The 21,719-nt window shown below is 42.1% G+C and overlaps 1 protein-coding gene across 3 annotated transcripts in view; it reads right to left on the bottom strand.

The window, feature by feature from the left end:
- Positions 1-4,473: 4,473 nt before the first annotated feature.
- Positions 4,474-21,719, bottom strand: part of cfap97 (cilia and flagella associated protein 97) — a 39,014-nt gene continuing 21,768 nt past the window's right edge. For 2 of the 3 annotated variants that reach the window (XM_038805659.1, XM_038805658.1), the window contains exons 3-4: positions 12,638-12,767; positions 4,474-6,498 (exon numbers count right to left, since the gene is read on the bottom strand). In XM_038805659.1, the coding sequence (XP_038661587.1) occupies positions 6,437-6,498; positions 12,638-12,767 (192 nt within the window). In that variant the 3' untranslated portion in view covers positions 4,474-6,436. Of the gene's footprint in view, positions 6,499-12,637; positions 12,768-21,719 lie in introns of those variants that run through there. The other variant, XR_005461655.1, reaches the window with a different exon arrangement.

The raw sequence follows: 21,719 nt of genomic DNA, 5'->3' as shown, positions 1-21,719 counted from the left end.
ATGAAAAGAAATGTACATATGAAGAAAGTGTTAGCAGCCTATAGAAGCAAAGTCTCACAAGGGGTAATATAGAATATGGAAGCTTTTCGATTTTTGGTTGTACGTGAGTTCTAATTGTTCTTGCGAAAGAGGAAGGGTATCTGTTCCGTTTAACTGTATTCATGTGATGGGCATTAACTGCATTCACTGTGCTCCTATATATAGGAGCAGCAAAAACTGTGGTGGTTGAGGTTAGGAGGTGTATGTTTGCAATGTGCATTTCTATAAATATACGCCTCCAAGTGTGTAAAATTAGGCTCGAGTTCTCTGCTTCACTGCCAGGCTATCTGGAGTACAATAAAGTGGATGAGTTCAAATTTTTACACATTGAAATCCATTTGACAGTTTTGCACATTCACTTCATTTATCAGTACCTCGTGTAATTTTCTGCTTCCGTCTATATTTGCCCCTCTGTGTAATCAGTAGACAGCATAACCTTCTATCCCATCATCTAAGTTGTTAACAAATACAGTGAATCACAGAGGCTCCAACACAGATTCCTGTTGAACATCCTGCCAAGTAGAGCACCTGCCATTATCCAGTCCCTCTCTGTAGCCAGGTCAGTAATTTGCCGCCATTCCATGAGCTTCAACTTGAGCTGACAGTTTGTGAGAAACTTTATAAAATGCCTTCAGGAAGTCCACATAAAATCATCCATAGACGGTGAACAAATTGATCACCGCATTTATTTGGGTAGGAGGGTGGTCTTGCAGAGAGGGCGACAGGCGGGGGGCTAAGCCTCCCAAACTTACTGTACTATTACTGGGCGGCGAATGTTGAGAAGGTGGAGGGCTGGGTTAAGGAGGGGGAGACCCGATGGGTTAAGATAAAGAAAGGTTTGTGTAGGGGTTTGGGGTTGCGGACGTTGGTAACGGCACCGATCCCCATGGCACCGGGTATTAGGTATGTCCGGTGGTGGTGGCCACTTTGCAGATCTTTGGCAGTTCAGGCAACATTTTAAGCTGGGGGCCAGGTCAGGGGGGATGCTGATTAGGGGAAATCATGGGCAGGATTCTCCGTTGGCTGATGCTGAAATCGGGAAACGCAATTGGGCGGAGAATAGGTTCCACGCAAAAATAGAGTGGGCGCCGATTTGATGCCAAATTCCCATTCTTAGTCACCCCGATTGCGGCGACAATGTGATCCGGAACGGATGTACAGCAAACACAGTTTGCATGGCATTAGCGGGTCTGACCAAGTATTCTCCGTAACCTCCGTGATTTTCCGCCTCCGATGGGCCGAGTTTCTAATGGCCCGAGTTTCCAAAGGCCCAGTTCACTTGTGCTTTTAAAAATCGTAAAACCGGCACTGTGGTTTGGCATAGGGAGAAATGTTTAGATACCTGCAGTTTCGACATTTTGCAAGGAATGTCTTACCGACATTCCCGATAGCGCCGCACCCTCGTTGCTGGATGCAGTATTGTCAGGGGTGTTTGGAGAAGGAGGTTGTGTCAGTGATCTACAGTAGGATCCTGGAGGAGGATAAGGTGCCCATGGAAGAGGTTAAGGTGAAGTGGGAAGAAGAGCTGGGGGGAGCGATGGAAGAGGGACTGTGGTGTGAGGTGCTGCAAAGGGTGAACGCCTCAAAGTTGCACGAGGCTGGGACTGATACAATTGAAGGTTGTGTATAGGGCGCACCTCACAAAATCAAAGATGAGCCGGTTGTTTGAGGGGGTGGAGGATGTCTGTGAGCAATGTGGGAGGGATCCCGCAAATGCACGGTAGCACAGTGGTGAGCACTGTTGCTTCACAACACCAGGGACCCGGGTTCAATTCCCGCCTTGGGTCACTGTTTGTGTGGAGTCCGCACATTCTCCCCGTGTCTGTGTCTGTGTGGGTTTCCTCTGGGTGCTCTGGTTTCCTCCCACAATTCCTGAAAGACGTGCTGTTAGGTAATTTGAACATTCAGAATTCTCCCTCTGTGTACCCAACAGGCAACTCGGGGTTGACTCGGGGTTTTTCACAGTAACTTCATTGTGGTATTAATATAAGCCTACTTGTGACACTAATAAAGATTATCATATATTTTGATCCTGCCGAAGCTGGAAATGTATTAGCGGGGATGTATTTAGCACAATCTTGGAGGTTTTGCATATGGATGTGGAGCCTGGTCCCCTAAAAGCCATTTTCGGAGTGTCGGATTGGCCCAAGTTGCTGGCTGCTTCACGGGAAGACATTTTAGCCTTTGCCTCACTTATCGCTCGCAGGCGGGTCCTGTTGGGGTGGAGGTCAGCGTCTCCGCCCTGTACCTCGGCACGGCTAGGGGACCTGATGGAGTTTTTGACCCCGGAGAAGGTGAAATTTGAGTTGGGGGGTGTGCGAAGGAGGGGTTCTACAATTTCTTGGGGTTTGTTTATTATGCACTTTCAGAAGTCGTTTGCCGTTGAATGCTAAGGGGTGATGGGTTTGTTTTCGTCTTTGTTTTATGAGTCTATGTTTTAGGTTCTATATTGTTGGGGTTGTTCTATTTTTCTTTTCTTTGTATGTATGGCGAAAATGATGAAAATTATTGTGAATAAAAATATATTTTTAAAAAGTCATCCATAGACATCCCTGTCCACTAATTTAGTCACCTCTTCAAAACATTCGATCAGTTTGGGTATCAGAGGGTATGACATACCCTCTTTCAAATCTTTGCCGGCTCTCTGATTGGCTGGAAATGTAAGGTGTTAATTTACCTCATCCTTAATTATGGACTCTAACAAAATCCTAACAGATTTTTGGCCCTGGAAATGAGAAGATTACCAATAAATCAGAAGACTTCCAGCAATTTACTAAAAACAATACACCAACAGCCATAACCAAGCAAATCTTAAGGGAGACTGATCTACTACCTGATCAAAGTGGGAAACATTGTCGCAATGAGATTTAAACAGGAAATGTATCATTACTATATATTACTTTATTATATAAAACAAAGAGGATGCTTAATGTCCATCTGAACAAGCAGATTAACATTTAAACCGAGGGATATCTTCTCCAAACAGTTTTTAGTACTGTACTGAAATGTCAAATTCACCTTACCTCCCAACATGAGGTTTGTTATACAACTAGAAAATGCTGGGAATACTTAGGTCAGGCAAGATCTATGGAAATAAATAGTTAAGGTTTAGCGTCATGATGACTCTTCATGGGATTTGTAATTCTGGCTGTATCTAATTCTTGTATAAAGCTGAACCTGAGCGTTCCCATCCTCAAGTCACCAATAAACAGCTGGTCATTGACCAGGCCACACATCTGATCGACTAATTCTGGCTACACCATCCAATGTCAGCATCAAGTACCTCCAAATCATTCTGGTGTGGTAATGGTTAAACGCCTGGGCTAGTGTGTGTGTGTACTGCAGTAAGGTTGTTAAAAATCCTGGTTTAAAAGAGAGGCAGACACTGTGGCTAGAGAAGGGGGTAATTAAAGCATCATAAAAGGAAGATCATTCATTCAAACCAGTGGTGGAAGCAGGGACGATAGTGACGTTTAAGGGGCATCTTGACAAGGATGGGAATAGAGGGATACGGACCCCGGAAGTGTGGAAGATTTTAGTTTCGATGGGCAGCATGGTCGGCACAGGCTTGGAGGGCCGAAGGGCCTGTTCCTGTGCTGTACGTTTCTTTGTTTGAAACTCAAGTTTGGCTAACTTTTTGAGAGTTTTGTAAACAGGTAACAGAGTGTGGGCAATGCTGATGATGCGGTCTACAGGGGGCTCCAAAAAACATTTGGAACAGTGCTGAACAACTGACCTGTGAGCAATGTTATGGCTCATGGAATAAAAGGGATGGCGGCAACCTGGATACAAAATTACATAAGTGTTGGGGAACAGAGTATTGGTTAATGGATGATTTTCAGGTTGGTGCAAGGTTTGTAGTAGAGTTCCCCAGGGGTCAGTGTTGGAACCCTTGCTCTTTCTGATACATGCAAGACAATAAGATGTATGAGTAGAAGCAGGCCATTTGGCCCATCGATCATGTCAGTTTTACACAGGCATCAAATTGAAAATCTACCTGTTGAAATTCAAAATGCACTAGTTGGAATTCTATTTTAGCTACTTTTCAGTGACTTAAACCTTGATGGTGTACAGGGCACAATTTGTGGATGATAAGAAATTTGGAACCTTTCGAACTGCGAGGTGGAGAGTGCAGGACTTCCAAAGGACATAGACATATTGGTGGAATCAGCAGACAAGTGGTAGAAGAGGCTAGTGTGGAAAAATGCAAAATGATAGGAACGACATGGAGAGACAAGAAGGATAAACTAAAAGGGGATGTAGGAGCAAGGGACCTGCTTGTTGTTACGACTGGGATGGGATAACTACGCAGTTGATCTCACCCCACTGCTCTACAGGTTACACCATTAATTTAAAAGTCCAATATAATCACAAAATGGCCACTTACTTACCGTTGCTGCTGTAAAACCCAGAATAAAAGAGACTTTAACCAGGTTTCTTTCAGTAAACTCATTTATTATAAAACAACTTATTTTTTGAAACAAGTTGGAATAACTGGTATACAGACAGATTGATCCCTTTTTAAAGATACCCCAGCACACACACACACAAACAACAGACAAACAGGGTCTCTGCAGAGATGGCCTTTATAAAATAAAGGATAAAGTTTGCAGAGTTTTGATGCTATCAATCTTGAGTTCCCTCATATGAAGGCAAGCTGATACCATTAGATGTCTGGAAGCTCTCACCAACAGAGCTTGATCAATTCTCCATGTTTCAGCTTTTCAAGGTTCTAAAAGCAGACAAGTTATTCTCAGATGAGGATTCTATGGCAGCAGGTTAATACCCACAGACCAAATTTCAGGCAAGGCAGGGAGGGCAAGTTAGGGCAACCTTCTTTCTCAGCTTATTCCACAAAACAAACAGATTTCAAAAGCCACAGGTCCAAAACCTTAAAGCTCGTCTCTGCCGTGTGATTAACTGGAAATCACTAGCCTTTGCCAGTTTTTCCCCCATCAATTAATGTGTTCGCAGCTGAAAACAAACAGCTAATTTCCCCACAAGTACCCTGCTGGTTAGGTGATTTCTTAGAATAAGGCAGGTTTGCTCCCAGTTCGTGACCCTTCTTTTAAAAGATTCCCAGTCAGTATCCAAATGTCCAGATAATGTAATGCCATTCCATATTTAAAAAAAGTTTTGAAAGATATGATTTTAATTGTGTATATGTGCATGCCATTGAAGGTGGGAGCACAGGTTGAAGAGCAGTTAATAAAACATACAGTATTCTAAGCTTTATTAATAGAGGTGATGTTGAACTTGTATAAATCAGGGTCTGCTGGAGTAGTGCATCCAGTTCTGGGCACCACACTTCCGGAAGGATATGACGAGAGTTCAAAAAATATTCATGAGAATGGCTCCAGGGATGAACTTCAGTTATAAAGGTAAGACTGGAGAAGTTGGGTGTGTTTTCCTTGAAGAGAGGCTAAGAGGAGGTTTGATGGAGGTATTAAAAATAATGAACGGACTGGACAGAGTAGATACTCAAAACCATGAGGGGTCTGGACAGAGTAGACAAGAGAAACTGTTCCCACTCGTGAAGGGATTAAGAGAGCACTGATTTAAAGCAATTTACAAAAGAAGCAAAAGAAACATGAAGAAAAACATTTTCACGCAGCGAGTGGCTATGGTCTAATTCACTGCTCGACAGTGTGGAGGAGTCAGGTTCTATTGAGGCATTCAAAGGGAATTGGACTGTTATTTGAACAGGAATACAGGATTACAGGGAGAAGGCTGGGAAATGGCACTAGGTGGTTTGCTCATTCAGAGAGCTGGTACAGGCACGATGGGCTGAATGTCCTCCCTCTGTGCTGTAACAATTTGATAATTATATTGTTTCGCGAGAACAGTCCAGCCTGCTCAATCTGTAGAAGCACAAATTGAACTCCAGGCATAATGTTCACCATACCATTATGTCAGTGTTTAAAGTAGTACCTCCAATTATTACTGACAATCATTTTGTTGGTGATTATCGGTATAGTTGAGGACAATTGGGTATAATTGCATATACAATCAAGTCTTAGAGCAATTTAAAATGTTTCAACTGTGCATAATACCATGGTCTACTGCAAACATTGTTTCCAAAAAACTGAATTACTGTAAATTTCACACTTTATTAAAAATTAATATTGGCTTAATTATTCAAATTAATGCCCAATTAGAAAAATACTCAGGATCAGGTCAATTACTATACAAAACCTATTAGCAGATATATCACATTGCACACCTAAAACACACCTCAATTTGACAGAAATATTGAAGCTTGATTTATGTTTAAAATACAGTTTAAGAATGGAGTATGTAGCCACAGAATTCAGTCACTTAATAATAGCAATAAGCTAAACCCAGTTAAACATTTATGCCCATGCTGTTCGAGAGGTTTGGATGATGGAGTTGAATCTCAGGTACTTGAATTAGACACTGGGTGAATATTCTTGCGGCTGGATGATCTTGAACTAATTCCTAAAGTGATGAGAAAAATGTGTATTAAAAGGTAGCATGAAAATAATCTAAAATAGAACATGATTTTTAACTTTGGAGTTTGTTTTGATCCATTATATTCTTTGCAACTTGTGTAACTTCAGCATTAGCGGAGGGATTGGTAGACATTGGGCATAAACTGCAATGCTGCTATCAGTATCACTCCAAAACCAACTGCTGGATGTACGAAGTGAGACATTATCTTCCGTGCAGTTAATTTTAATTTGATGAGATGCTTTCTAATGGAAGTCAGCGTCAGTAAAGGCCCAGATTTGAACCCAGGATTCAGAATCTTCACACAATGCAGGATATATCCTGCCTACTTTGTTTCATGTTGAATATGAGAAATTAGAACAAAAAAAAACAAAACAGGATTTCTCATCTCCCCTAATTTTTTTTTGTCAATGATCTTAAATCTGTATTCTCTGGCTACCAACACTTCTGCCAGTGGAAGGAGTTTCAGAACAGTCCCAGCTTCTCAGAGTCTCTCTACATAACCCAAAGCCTGCCTTTCCCAGTAAATCTCCTAGGCAGATTCTCAAAGGTTCTGACTTCCTTCCTAAAGTGTGGTACCAAAAATTGCACATGATACTCCAACTGAGACATCATAACCTCCTTCCTTTTGTACTCCACGGCAAGGATCTGCTGAGCAGCAACAATAAGGTGGGATTTCGACTGCGTTTGAAAATTACCCTGACCCGATACTGCTGCGCGTTTCTTCTGGGATCTTCTAATCCTGACTGTCACAGAAATGTATAGCGTTGCATTGCTTGGAGAAGAGTAGAATTTGGGGTGGGGGGGGGTCCCTTTTACACCACCAGCTGTAAGTTTAAAGTCTTGTCTGAATGTTAGTGAATGGGAGCAAGTAGATGAGTGAATGAATGGGTAAGGTGGGTGTGTAGATAGGATGGGTGAGGTAGCTAGGGTGGGTGACTGAGTAGTCAGGTGTGGTGGTCGTCCTGTTTGGCCAGGAGCAGGTAGTCCACTCAGGTTGTCGGGTGGACGGGAACGGAGTGAAAGGGGTTCCATATTGACCATATGAAAATTCAACAAAATGCATCAGACATGGCCTCAGGCACGGTAAAGTGAAAACAGGCAATTATAGATCAGTCAACCTGACACGGTAGTGGGAAAACCTCTAGAGTCCATTATCAAAGATTTTATGGCAGAGCACTTGGAAAACAGTGGGAATCGGACAGGGTGAGCATGGATTTACTAAAGGGAAATCATGCTCGACAAATCTACTGGAATTCTTCGAGGATGTAACTAGGGGAGCAGGTGGATGTGGTTTATTTGGGCTTTCAGAATCCTTGACAAGTCAAGAGATTAACGTGTAAAATTAAAGCGCATGGGATTGGGGGTAGTGTACGGAGAAGGATAGAAAACTTTAGCAGACAGGAAACAAAGACTGGGAATAAATGGGTCTTTTTCCAAATTGGCAGGCAGTGACTAGTGGGGTATCGCAGGGATCGGTGCTGGGACCCCAGCTATTCACTATATATTGTAAGGGTCCTTCTTGTTTATTCTCTTATTTCCCCTTTTATTTTTACCGAAATTATTTGGATCCATGGATGTTTTATGGACATGTGTCTTTAAGGCAGACTTTGCATTTAATTAAAGTAGAGGATTTCAGCAGCAAGAGAGATCACTGTGCTGGTTCAAACTGGAGCTGTAGACTGACCGGCACTAATGGCAGATTGGCTGGGACACAGTTTGATTAAATGGCTGGTGGCCGGTTCATTGGCCCAAAAGGCCGTGCTCTACTCGGTAACAGGTGGTGATTGGATCTAATCCCAATGGAATGTTTTTCAGAGCTTCAAGGGTTGAGCTTAGTTTCAGTTTGACTCTTGGCAGCCCCGAGGAAGGACTGCTGCCTTCTCCCCTCAGTTTTTCTCTAGGAAGGTTGTGTTTCTGAGCTGGCAGGGAGCCTGGCTAAAAATATGTGCAGGTGAACGATTACAGGCTGTGCCAGCAGAGTCCAGAACCGACCACCTCTCACTGCAACAAAGGCTGATGTGAACCGATCAACTCTCTCTCCGGAAAATGCAGAGGCCTGGAAATAAAACATGAACTGAAAGCAAAGTGATGTGAAGCAAAGGGCCTCTCCCGAGTAAAACATTTTAAACTACAGAAAAGATCATTACAGGCTGCAATTTACAAGCATGCTGTGAAGAAAGTGTGCTAAAGAACCACCATCTGAAACAGACTCTTATCTATTGACATTCATTCTTATTATTTCTCACCTCACCCACCACGTGCTTGTCTGTGTTGTATGTGGGGGTAGACAGTCGGTGATAGTTAGCCAGTTGAACTTACTGCATTTTTGCACTATAGTTCTAGTTGTAAATAAACAGTAGTTGTGTTTAAACTTACAAACCTGGTGACTGTAATCATTGGGCAGCCAAGGGCCAAAGACTAAGGGTACTTTTATAAGAATTCTTGGTTAATTCACTTGTGATTTGACTACGGGTCCAGGGGGGATGGAATTGATGGCGCACTTGCCCAGGGTGTTATAACAATATATTAATGATTTAAATGAGGGAACTAAATGTAACATCTCCAAATTTGCAGATGACACAAAGTTGGGTGAGAGGGTGAACTGTGAGGAGGATGCAGAGATGCTTCAGTGTGATGTGGACAAGTTGAGTGAGTGGGCAAATGCATGGCAGATGCAATATAATATGGATAAATGTGAAATTATCCACTTTGGTAGCGAAAACAAGGTGGTAGATTATCTGAATGGCTATAAATTAAAATTAAAAGGAACGTGCAATGAAATCTGGGTGTCCTTCGCTAAGGATCTGGGTACACCAATCGCTAAGGTAAGCATGCAGCTGTAGCAGGGAGTGAAGAAAACAAATGGTATGTTGGCCTTCATAGCGAGTTATTACAGGAGCAGGGATGTCTTGTTGTAATTATACAGGGGCCTTGGTGAGGCTATACCTGGAATATTATGTGCAGTTTGGTGTCCTTATTTGATGAAGGATGTTCTTGCTATAGAGGGAGAGCAGAGAAGGCTTACAAGACTGACAAAAATGCAATCCAGCACTGGAGCTAGAGGGGATCCCATGTCTCTATCACCTTCTTGGACATACATGGTCTTATTAAAACTGAACTCAGCTGCATGAGTTGCGAAGTTCATAAGTTCAATTAATATAGATTCAGAAAATGGTGGCATATCTATATTGTTGCAATCTAATGATCTGATGCAAATGTCAGTGGCTTCCTTCAGGAGCACACCTGCAAATACGCCCACAATGTCAAATGAGCATTGCTATGTAGGCCTTTGCAAAAGTGAAATTCTTCACTGTAAGTAGAAAACTTGCTAAGAAATGGCCATGTATTAGAAATTGGCTAAGAGACAGAGAACAGAGGGTAGGTATCGATGGCCATTTCTCAAGACTGGAGACTAGTTGAAAGTGGTGTTCCTCAGGGCTCAGTGTTGGGACCCTTGCTTTTTCTGATTTATATAAATGATTTAGAAGTGGGTGTTGAGGACAAAATCTCTAGATTTACAGATGGTACTAAGCTAGAGAGAATAATGAATCATGAGGATGGCGCTGAGTGACTTCAGAGGGACATTGATAAGTTGGCCAAATTGGCAGACACCTGGCAGATGAACTTCAATGCAGCAAAATGTGAATCATAGAATTTCAGTGCAGAAGGAGGCCATTCGGCCCATTGGGACTCAACTGATCCTTGGGAAGAGCGTCCTACCTAGGCCCATTCCCCACCCAATCCCCGTAACCCCCCTTAACCTTTTGGACACGAAGGGGTAATTTATACTGGCCAATCCACCTAACCTGCACATCTTTGGACTGTGGGAGGAAACCTGAGCACCCAGAGGGTGAGAGAGTGCAAACTCCACACAGAGAATAACCCAAGGCCGGAATTGAACCCGGGTCCCTGCCGCTGTGATGCAGCAGTGTTAACCACTGTACCACAGTGGTTAGCACTGTTGGGTAATGCATTTTGGTGGAAGAAACATGAGGAGACATATCTTGGCTCAATTTTGAGGGGAGTTCAGGATCAGAGGTTTAAGTGCATAATTCTCTGAAGGTGGCCAGGCAAGTTGAAGAAGTTATTGAGAAGGCTTGTAGTATTATTGGGAGTATAAATAGGGGCATAAGCAAGAAGGTGAGGCTACATCTCTACAAATCATTGGTCAGACCACATTTGGAGTAGTGTGTTCAGTTCTGGGCACTTTATTTAAGGAATGACGTTAAAGGCTTGGATAGAGTGAAGAGGAGATTTATTAGAATGTAACTAGGAATGAGGAATTTTAGATGCAAGGAAAGATGGAGAAATTGGATTGTTCTCCTTGCAGCAGAGAAGATTAAGAGGCGACCTTATTGAGGTTTTCAAAGCAGGATATTCTGTTTCCATTAATTGATGTCAGTGACTAGGGGTCACAATTTCAAGATGATCAGTAAGACCACAGGGCACAGTAGCACAGTGGCCAGCACAGTTGCTTCACAGCTCTAGGGTCCCAGATTCGATTCCCGGCTTGGGTCACTATCTGTGCGGAGTTTGCACTTTCTCCCCGTGTCTGCGTGTGTTCCCTCCGGGTGCTCGGGTTTCCTCCCACAGTCCAAAGATTTTTTAAAAATTGTTTTTTATAAATTCAGAGTACCCAATTAATTTTTTCCTAATTAAGGGGCAATTTAGCGTGGCCAATCCACCTAGCCTGCACATCTTTGGGTTGTGGGGGCGAAACCCACGCAAACACGGAGAGAATGTGCAAACTCCACACGGACAGTGACCCAGAGCCAGGATCGAACCTGGGACCTCGGCGCCATCAGGCAGCAGTGCTAACCACCGTGCCACCCTCCACAGTCCAAAGATGTGCAGGTTAGGCGGATTGACCATGCTAAATTTCCCTCAGTGTCCAAGTATTCTATGATAAGAGAGAGTTAGAAGTGAGATGAGGAGAAACTTCTTTATTCAGAGAGTTGTTGGGGTTTGCAAGGGGGAGTGGTGTAGGTGAAATCCACAGGAGGTTTCAAAAGAGAGCTGGATATATATTTGAAAGCGATGGATGGAGTGTGCTACGGAGATAGGGCTTCGACTGGACTAGCTAGGTTGCTCTTCTGGGAGCAGGAGCAGACACGATGGGCTGATGGCCTCCTCTGTGCTGCAAATAACAAACAAACAAATAACAAATTCCTGCTGTTGCAAAAAATAGTGCGTAATTGGGCATTTCTTATGTGCGTCTCCAGGAGCCCATACATGTGTTGAGTGAATTACTTTAGCCAGTTGCAAGTGAGTATTCCATGTAACATTGAATGCACAAACTCGCAAATGGGCCAAAGGCTGCCACTTACAGACATGAAAAGTGTCCTGTCTGCCTAAAATTACCTTGGAATGGTTACATATCTCAAAGATTTGAACAGCATCATGTTGTTACTATGCAGTGCTTATGCAAGTGGTATTTTCTACTAACTGGATGCTGCCATCAGTTCAAAACGACATTCTGCCTATCACACAATTGAGCAACGTAGTGTATAAATTTCAGTGCCAGTGTGATGCGAGGTATATAGGCCCTATTGTCCCAACAATTGGCTGATCGAATTAAATAGCATGTTTCTTCAGTTGTTCGGCATAGACAAGACTGTGCTTATTCCAACCAACACCCAAAAGAAAACTACTGCTGTTAGATGAATTTCTCCGATTAGGCAGCATTTGTTAAACAAATCCGAGTGTCCAACAGCTACACTAAGAATCAATTTAAGGTAATCAATCGAGCTCGGAACATTGCATATTCGTATTTACTAGAAAGAAACATGTACTGATACACAGGTACACGTTCTCCTCAAACAATTCCTGGAATATTGGGGAGCCTTTAGTTCCCTGTTGCATTCTACATGGCAATACCTCAGCCAATCAGAGTTGGCTTGCCAACCAATCAGCACCTTTTTTTTTCTGTAGTATAAATTGTTGTGATCATTTGAAAGTTGGTATTCTTGTGTTTGTCCTGATGTGTGCAAGACAAAAAGCTTTGGCAACATATCCCTCTTTTCATCATCACTCATTGTCAATTGTCAAAGAACGGGTAAGTGTCTATGGAATGCTACTACTCTAGTGTGCGTGGGATAAATGTACAAACGTAACATGCACCCACTTGTTGATGGCCTGCTTCTCTGTGAATAGGATGACTCCATGAATGACATTTGCCGCTGGTAATCCATCAGTTGATTCGAGCGCCTCAGCTCCATAGTTGGCTTCACTGACTCCAATCTCTTCAGAAAAGCCTGCAGTTTTAAAAAAGGTAACTAAGTTTAATACAAACGCATTTGTCATTTTACATGCAGAGCATGCAACATATTGTTCCATCACACTACTGATTAGAATTACAAGAGTGCACAAAACAAAAATCATTGAAATGTTAATATTTCTGCTGTGACCTTCAATTATACCTATATTCATTCTTGAGACTTCAATGTAAGAATTTTGATAGAACTGACATCAGCTGAGCTGTATTTAAATCTTAACAAAGAACAAAAAATGAAAAATTTCTGACAACAGGTTGAACAGTTTATGATATACATTAGAATGCTCACTCGAGGGCCAGCTCTTGAATTACCAGAATAATCAGATAACAACAATGGAAGAGCCCATACACATTATTGCTTCCTGTGGTTTGTCTTGTCTCGTGGAAACAACTGTAAAGGCAAGGTTAATATTCTCAAGCAAGCACAGATTAACCATAAAGAATTAGTAAAACAAAACTAGGTGGGGAAAGTAAGCTGTGAGGAAGACACTGAGTTTGCAAAGGGAAATAGACAGTGAGTGGACAAGATGGCACGTGGAGTAAAATGAAGAGAATTGTGAGGTTATTCACTTTGGCAAGTAGAATAGAAAATAATTTGATCCCTGCCCCGGGTCAGTGTGTGGAGTTTTCACATTCTTCCCGTGTCTGTGTGGGTCTCACCCCCACAACCCCAAAAGATGTGCAGGGTAGGTGGATTGGCCACACTAAAATTGCCTCTTCAGTGGAAAAAATAATTGAGTACTCTAAATTTATATTAAAAAAAGAATTAAAAAAAGAATTAAAAAAAGAATGACCCTGATCCTCCGGTTAGTCAGGAGACATAAGCCAGAAGATACGCTCAGGGACCCCAACTCAAGGGCTCTGTAAGAATTGCCCGGCAAGTTTAAACTTCCCATGGACAATTCCCTTGCTCCCTGGGACCCTCTGAAAAAGTCTCCAATTCGGCATTAAGTTTGGACAGTTCCAACTTATTTCCAGTGTTCCACATGAAATGTTAAACAGGAAAAAAAACACAACCCAAATCACTCCCACTGACCCCATCCCGAGCCCCGACCATCCCAACCTGCCTAGGCTTGGACGCGCCCGAGTAGTTCGACCATCCAACTCCCCTTAACCCCACAACTCCACCCCCAACCCGATCACCCACCTGCTACCCTGCTTCAACCATCTGCCACCATATCCAGTTGCACTACCTCACCCACCTGCTACCCTACCCCCTTAACTTCTCTCCATTGCTGTTTTCAAACTTTCTGCTTACCAAAATATGGCAGATAGTGCTGTAAAAAAAAAGGAATCATTGCTTCTGTGCGGATTTTCTGTGCTTCTTTCTACCAGGTTTGCTGCAGGGGTCGAATTTCAAGGATCCTTTATCGGAAAATCGTTCAGAAAAATCCAGAAGCAGGCAGGTGTGCATTTATTTGTCTGATCAGGATTGGAACCATGGTGTCCGAAAAGATTCAAACGGTGATGTTCAGAGGGATTTGGATATAAAACAATTAAGGTGGCAAATGCCAATTATTATTGCAAGGAAGTTGGAGGACAAAAGTAAGGAAATCTTGCTGTAATTGTACAGGGCTTTGGTGAGACTACACCTGGAGCACTATGTACGGTCTTGACTATGTACAGTCTTGGTGTCCATATCCAAAGTAGGATATACTTGCTATTAGAGGGAGTGGTTGATTAGAGTTATTCAAGGTACGAGAGGGTTGTCCTATGAGGAGAGATGGAGTAAAACGGGCCAATACTCTCTGAAATTTAGAAGCATCAGACGTGATCGCATTGAAATGCAAGATACTAAGAGGGCTTGACAATTTAGATGCAAAGAAACGGTTTCATCTGACTGGAGATTCTAGGGGATGTAATCTTCGGAAAGGAAGAATAGCCATTTCGGGCCAAGATGAAGATCAATCTTTTCACTCAAGAGAGTGCTGATTCTTTTGGAATTCTCTATCTCAGAGGGCTGTGGTTTAATATACTCAAGATGGAGATGAATGTGTTTGTAGAGGAATCAAGGATTGAATGGAAATATGAATCTGAGGTCGGGAATGAGCTTTGATCTTACAAGGTGGCAGAGCAGGCTCGATGGGCCCTATGGACTACACCTATTTCTTATGTTCTCACAGTCTTGTGGTATTAGTGGAAACTTGAAATGCTGAATCATGAATTGGCTCCTTTTCCACAATCAGAAAGATGCAGTTAATGAATATGGCTCAGCTTGGTGACATGTTACCAGCAGTGTCCCAGGTATTGGTCCTGGGCCTGCTCTTCTTTATGGCGTTTATTAATGGCCGGGAAGGTGGTATTGGGAGTAGGAGGTTAATACGAAAATCTGTCCAGGGTTCCGACAGTAGGAGGGAGGCAATCAAATTCTAAAGGATTTAGAGGCCCACACAATGGAAATTGCATTTAATTTCGATAAATGCAGTGTCATGCTGTTAGGAGGGCCAAGATACAGTACATAAACTATTCATAAGAGAGACGGCTATAGCATATCCATTCATAGGCATCCATGACGGTGTTCATTTATCTGGTTTCATTTTAGGTAGTTACCCAAGAATTTGAGTAAGAAACGTAATAATTTCTGCAAGGAGGCACACATTTAAAAAAATATATCATATAATCACAAACACTATGCTACAGATGCTCATGGTCAAGTTATAATTATTCAAATCTAATAATAGAAGATATTTGCTGCAGATTGGAGGACAACCAGTAGCTGCCATTGAGAAAGTAACAGAATTAGGTCCCTTGACTGTGTAGATAGGTTTTGTTGTATCCAAAATTAATCTGGTATCTGTGGAGTGCAACAGCCAATTTCATCAATTGGTAAATAAATGTAGAAACATTTTTTTTTAATTAATTCATTTTCTACCTGCAAGCCAAACCAAAATAAACAGAGGTGTTAAATGCAAAACAATATTAACTCAAGCTGTGGAAAAGGGACAGGGCTGTAGCTCTTAATACTTTTAAAGCAACTTCTTCTAAGTACCTTAAAGTAAAAATAAGATTTAGTTAAATTACTCATCTATTTTTGTTGCCTTTTAATGAGTGGGTTGTAGCAAAACTTTTATTTGTTATCCATTAACAAAACTTGATGTCTTTAACATTGACACAAGTAGTTTTGTGATTCAAATGAACAGCATCTAGTTAAGGGGTATATATATTCTCATACAGGGTCTTCTCCTCAAGTCGATTTTTATTTGCTTGTACTTGTCTGAGTGCATTGAGAATTTAAAACCATCAACACAATTATCTTTACATTGAGTTATGGTGTAATAATGATTAGATGGTGCTTCCCAAATTGATTATTGGATGTACAATGCAATTCGACCATTTAAAAATTAAAAACAACTATCTGAGTGATGCTCTAAATCTGGGTCAGGATTATGGATTCTTTTGTTTCAAAAAACAAATTGGGACAGAGCTGACTGTAATGAAGAAATATTGTCTCTTGATACCAGCTTCGCTTTTATTTACATGTTACGTTTGGGCAGGCTTATGGGTTTGTCAATATTCTAAATTCTCAGCTAAATATTTCAAATTTACCCCAGGGTCATAATGCACTGAAGGGGAAGGTTGTACACGTTGATGCTTCAGCCATTACAGTGAGGCTGTAACGTTCTGAACTACTATATATATTACTGTATTTGTGAGCTTCACAAGCACAACCCTAGTCTATCCTTCCCCCACTAAGTACACCCTGTGCAGGTTAAACACGCATGTACCTAGATTTGAATAGAAAGTAAACTTAATTATTTGGGACAGAGTCTCTGCCGTGCGTGCAATTGGCAAACAGGCACAGTTGTGCTTGAAATGGTGCTGTTTTTCCGAAATGAAGTTAAGGTTCAAGTTTCAGCCTAAACTCATTCACAAAGACATTTGTATCAATTTTTGGTTAACGCACAACACAATCGGTCAGTGCAATAGAATGTAACAGTTTATTCTCTTTGCGTTAAAAATACTCATTTAGATCAGAGTGGTAACCTGGTTCAGTCTTATTGGGCGGCACGGCAGCACAGTGCTTAGTTCTGCTGATTTACAGCGTCAGGGACCCGGGGGGTTTGATTCCCGACTTGGAGTGCGTGCGGAGTCTGCACGTTTTCCCAGTGTCTGCGTGGGTTTCCTCTGGTTTCCTCCCACAAGTCCCGAAGATGTGCTTGTTAGGCGAATTGGTCATTCTGAATTCTCCCTCGGTGTACCCGAACAGGCGCCGGAGTGTGGCAACTCGGGGATTTTCGCAGTAACTTCATTGCAGTGTTACTGTAAGCCTACTTGTGACACCAATAAAGGTTATTAAATCTGCAGATAATGGATTGAATAATTAAAATAATTTTTTGGTTGATTTTAATGAGTGAAAATGACAAAATATTTAAACTGGACAATTTAATTAGTTTCACTGATGTGTACAAGTTAGCTTTTTTAGTAAATTATATATTTCTTAGTATGTGAAAACCTTTGAAGCATTTCAACTAGTGCCTATCCTCCCTCAAAAACGAGTTCAATTTGAAGAGGATCAGTGTAAAGGTGTAATTGGTGGAAACTTGTCATGCCTATTTCTATCTGAGATGGGACCATTTTTGTATTGGGGCTGGCTTAAAGTGATTCGACCAGCATAAAAGATCACTGAAACTTGAAGTTAGTTAAGTTTAAAATTACTCAATCTTTTGCGCTGTTTCAGCTGATTGCATGTACTTTGCCCTGATAATGGTAGCACAAAGTGGCAGAAATGCTGCCCTGGTGATGGCTCGTAGGCTGCATGAAATGAAATGAAAAAATGAAAATCGCTTATTGTCACGAGTAGGCTTCAATGAAGTTACTGTGAAAAGCCCCTAGTTGCCACATTCCGGCGCCTGTCCGGGGAGGCTGGTACGGCATGAGTGAGCACCCTGACATCTACACACCCTGACCCACACCCCCACACACAATTATGGTCGACATTTCATTGAATATTCAATAAATTAATTATAGAACTACAACAAAGTTTGCTTAATTCTTAAAAAGCCATATTCTTAATTCTGCAGTGCTCAGCACACCAAGAGTTAAAATCACTTTGGATCTGAAGGTACATGTCACAAGTGCTCATGTCTGCTGCCAGATCTTTTGGCGTCAAATGGAAATAACTAGCTAAGCACAAGCCAGAGGAAGCGTTGTTGCCTGAAATAGGCTGCACAGGGAGTTGATGCATTCCAGAAAGTGAAATCTTAGAACATATTGAAAATGTGACTTACTCTTCTGTAGTAAACTTTAAACGCTTGTGCACACATCCCAACTCTCAAGCAACTGATTATCTTTTAGTGAATCACAAACTGAGCAACTAGAGAACAATGAACTTTGAGTTGTTACACCAAAAGTTAAAAACACCAGAAATTGTTTCATTTACAAGGTGGACTTGAGGCACAAACTGTAAATAATTTTTAATTGACAAGGTAGCATCGTAATTCCAATTTCTAGGGACATGCTACAAGTTCTGGGAGAATTATTAAGCGTATCTTAAGCATTATTTATTGGCATCCATGAAGTAACAAAGAGAAGATAGCTATTGCTTGGACTGAACACAATTTAAACCACCACTAAGTAGGCTGACTGGATATGGACAAGATGCTCCATTTCAAAAATTACAGATGTGGTTGATCTACAGGCCTTTCACAAGATTAATCTCCTCAATCACCACACAGGAACACAGGTTATACATTTTTTAATTTTGTATTCAGAATGTGGGGTCACTGGAAAAGCTGCATCCATTGCCCATCCCTAGTTACCCTAAAATGGTCAGCTGCTGTCAGAATGGCGCTCCAATTATTCGCACTACCTCAAATGGCATTAAAAGTAAAACGCATAGTTTGGACTAATCACAGTTACAGCCAGACCAGTAAGGACGTTACTGACCTATCTGAGCTTTCACCAGCTTTTGTGGTTTGTCCACAAATTGATTGGACTGAGTTGCACAAGTTGTCAAAGCAATGCCATAACCACTATACCACCATATCCACTTTCATTTTTTCACTTTCATATCCAGCGACACCTTCAATTTTTTCCTTTATTCTTTGATGGGACATGTACATCATTGGCAAGGCCTAATACCCCTTGGCATCTAAGACCACATTGCTGGTCAAGAGTCACATGTGGGCCAGACAGGTTAGATTGGCAGATTTCCTTCCCTAAAAGCCGCTAGTGAACCAGATGGTTTTATTTAAAAATCTATAATTTAACCATTACTGAGACTAGCTTTATATTCAAGATTTATTAATTGAATTTAAATTCCACCAGTTGCTGTGGCGAGATTGGAACCAGTGTCTCCAGAGCATTAGCCGGAGGATCTGGATTACTAGTTCAGTGATATTACCACTATGCCACAGTCTCCCACACCCATAGCAAGCAAGAAATTAGTCCCTGGTCCATAGGACTCTTCCCGCAGTTGCAGAGTTTTAAAGAGATGTAAGCTAACAGGTCACATCAAGCACAAAGTAGTGGAAAGTCTGCAGAAATGTATAATGATATTAATGGTATGGTATTTGAGTAATGTGCTAGTGGCATCGGGAACAGCAGTGAGGAGAAAGAGGAATACAATGGCAGCAGTTTTTGGGGGTTATTCGGGAGGCACAGCAGAAATTCATCCCAAGGAAGAGAAAACATGTTAAGGGCAGGACAAGGCATCGATGGTTGACGAGGGAAGTCAAGGACAGCATAAAAGCAAAAGAGAAAGCATAAAAAGTAGCAAAGATTAGTGGAAAGCCAGAGGATTGGGAATCATTTAAAAGTGAGCAAAGGACAACTAAAAAAGAAATAAGGGGGGAGGGGGAAGAGAAGGTGAAATACAAGTGCAAGTTAGCTAATAATATAAAAGAAGATAGGAAGAGTTTATTTCAATATATAAAAGGTAAGAGAGAGGTAAAAATAGACATTGGACCACTGGAAAACATGGCTGGAGAAGTAATAATAGAAAACAAAGAAATGGCAGACAAACTGAATCTTTGCATCAGTCTTCATGGTGGAAAACACCAATAGGCACATGCCAGAGTTCCAGGAGAATCAAGGGGCAGAGGTAAGTGCAGTGGCCATCACGAAGGAGAAGGTCCTGGGGAAACTGAAAAATCTGAAGGTGGATAAGTCACTTGGACCGGATGGACTATACCCCAGGGCCTGAAAATAGATAGCTGAGGACATTGTGGAGGCATTGGTGGTGATCTTTCAGGAATCACTGGAGACAGGAAGGGTCCCAGAGGAGTGGAAAGTGGCTAATGTAACACCACTGTTTAGAATCATAGAATTTACAGTGCAGAAGGAGGCCATTCGGCCCCATCGAGTCTGCACTGGCTCTTTGAAAGAGTACCCTACCCAAGCCCACACCTCCACCCTATCCCCATAACCCAGTAATCTCACCCAACACTTAAGGGCAATTTTGGACACTACGGGCAATTTAGCATGTCCAATCCACCTAACCTGCACATCTTTGGACTGTGGGAGGAAACCGGAGCACCAGGAGGAAACCCACGCACACATGGGGAGAACGTGCGGACTCCACACAGACAGTGACCCAAGCTGGGAATCGAACCTGGGACCCTGGAGCTATGAAGCAATTGTGCTAACCACTATGCTACCGTTTGAGAAGGGAGGGAGGCAGAACATGGGAAATTATAGGCCGGATGGCCTGACTTTGGTCATTGATAAGATTTTAGAGTCTGTTATTAAAGATGAGATTGCAAAGTGCTTGGAAGTGCATGGTAAAATAGGATTGATTCAGCACGGCTTTGTCAAAGGGTGGTCATGTCTGACAAATCTGTTAGAGTTCTTTGAGGAGGTAACAAGGAAGTTAGACAAAGGAGAATCAGTGGACGTGATTTATTTAGATTTCCAGAAGACCTTTGACAAGGTGCCGCATAGGAGACTGTTATATAAGTTAAGAGCCCATGTGTCAAGGGCAAGGTCCTGGCATGGATAGAGGATTGGCTGACTGGCAGAATGCAGAGAGTGGGGATAAAGGGGTCTTTTTCAGGATGGCGGCCGGTGACTAGTGGTGTATCTCGGGGATCGGTGCTGGGACCACAACTTTCCACAATATGCATTAATGATCTGGAGGAAGGAACTGAAGGCACTGTTGCTAAGTTTGCAGATGATACAAAGAACTGCAGAGGGGCAGGTATGTTGAGGAAGCAGGTGGGCTGCAGAAGGATTTGAACAAGCTAGGAGAATGGGTAGTGAAGTGGCAAATGAAATACAATGTGGAAAAGTGTGACGTTATGCACTTTGGAAGGAGGAATTTAGGCATAGACTATTTTCTAAATGGGGAACTTCTTAGGAAATCAGAAGCAGAAACGGACTTGAGAGAAATATTTTTAAAATATTTTTTTATTCTCCTTTTTCACATTTTCTCCCGAATTTACACCCAACAACAAACAATAATCAGTAACAATTTAATGTCAATCCCCATATCAATAACTACGATCCCATCCTCCCACCAAACCCCAGACATTGGCCCACATGTTAACATAAGCAAATGACAAAAAGGAATCAGGAATCACCCATGGTCACCATTAACACATACAGCCTCCCTCCCCCCAACCTTCCCAGCCCCCACACCCCCTAATGTTCGATGTGATACAATTCTCGAAAGTGCATAATGAATGACGCCCATGAATTGTAGAAATCCTCCATCCTTCCCCTCAGTTCAAATTTGACCTGGCGAACATGCAGGTTCGGTCGGCAGTTAAGAAGGCAAATGCAATGTTAGCATTCATGTCAAGAGGGCTAGAATACAAGACCAGTGATGTACTTCTGAGGCTGTATAAGGCTCTGGTCAGACCCCACTTGGAGTATTGCGAGCAGTTTTGGACCCCATATCTAAGGAACGATGTGCTGGCCTTGGAAAGGGTCCAGGGGATGTTCACAGGAATGATCCCTGGAATTAAGAACTTGTCGTATGAGGAATGGTTGA

The sequence above is a fragment of the Scyliorhinus canicula genome, chromosome 8 (genome assembly GCF_902713615.1).
Source record: "Scyliorhinus canicula chromosome 8, sScyCan1.1, whole genome shotgun sequence".
Taxonomy (NCBI): domain Eukaryota; kingdom Metazoa; phylum Chordata; class Chondrichthyes; order Carcharhiniformes; family Scyliorhinidae; genus Scyliorhinus; species Scyliorhinus canicula.
This window is presented reverse-complemented; position numbering and strand designations above follow the sequence as displayed.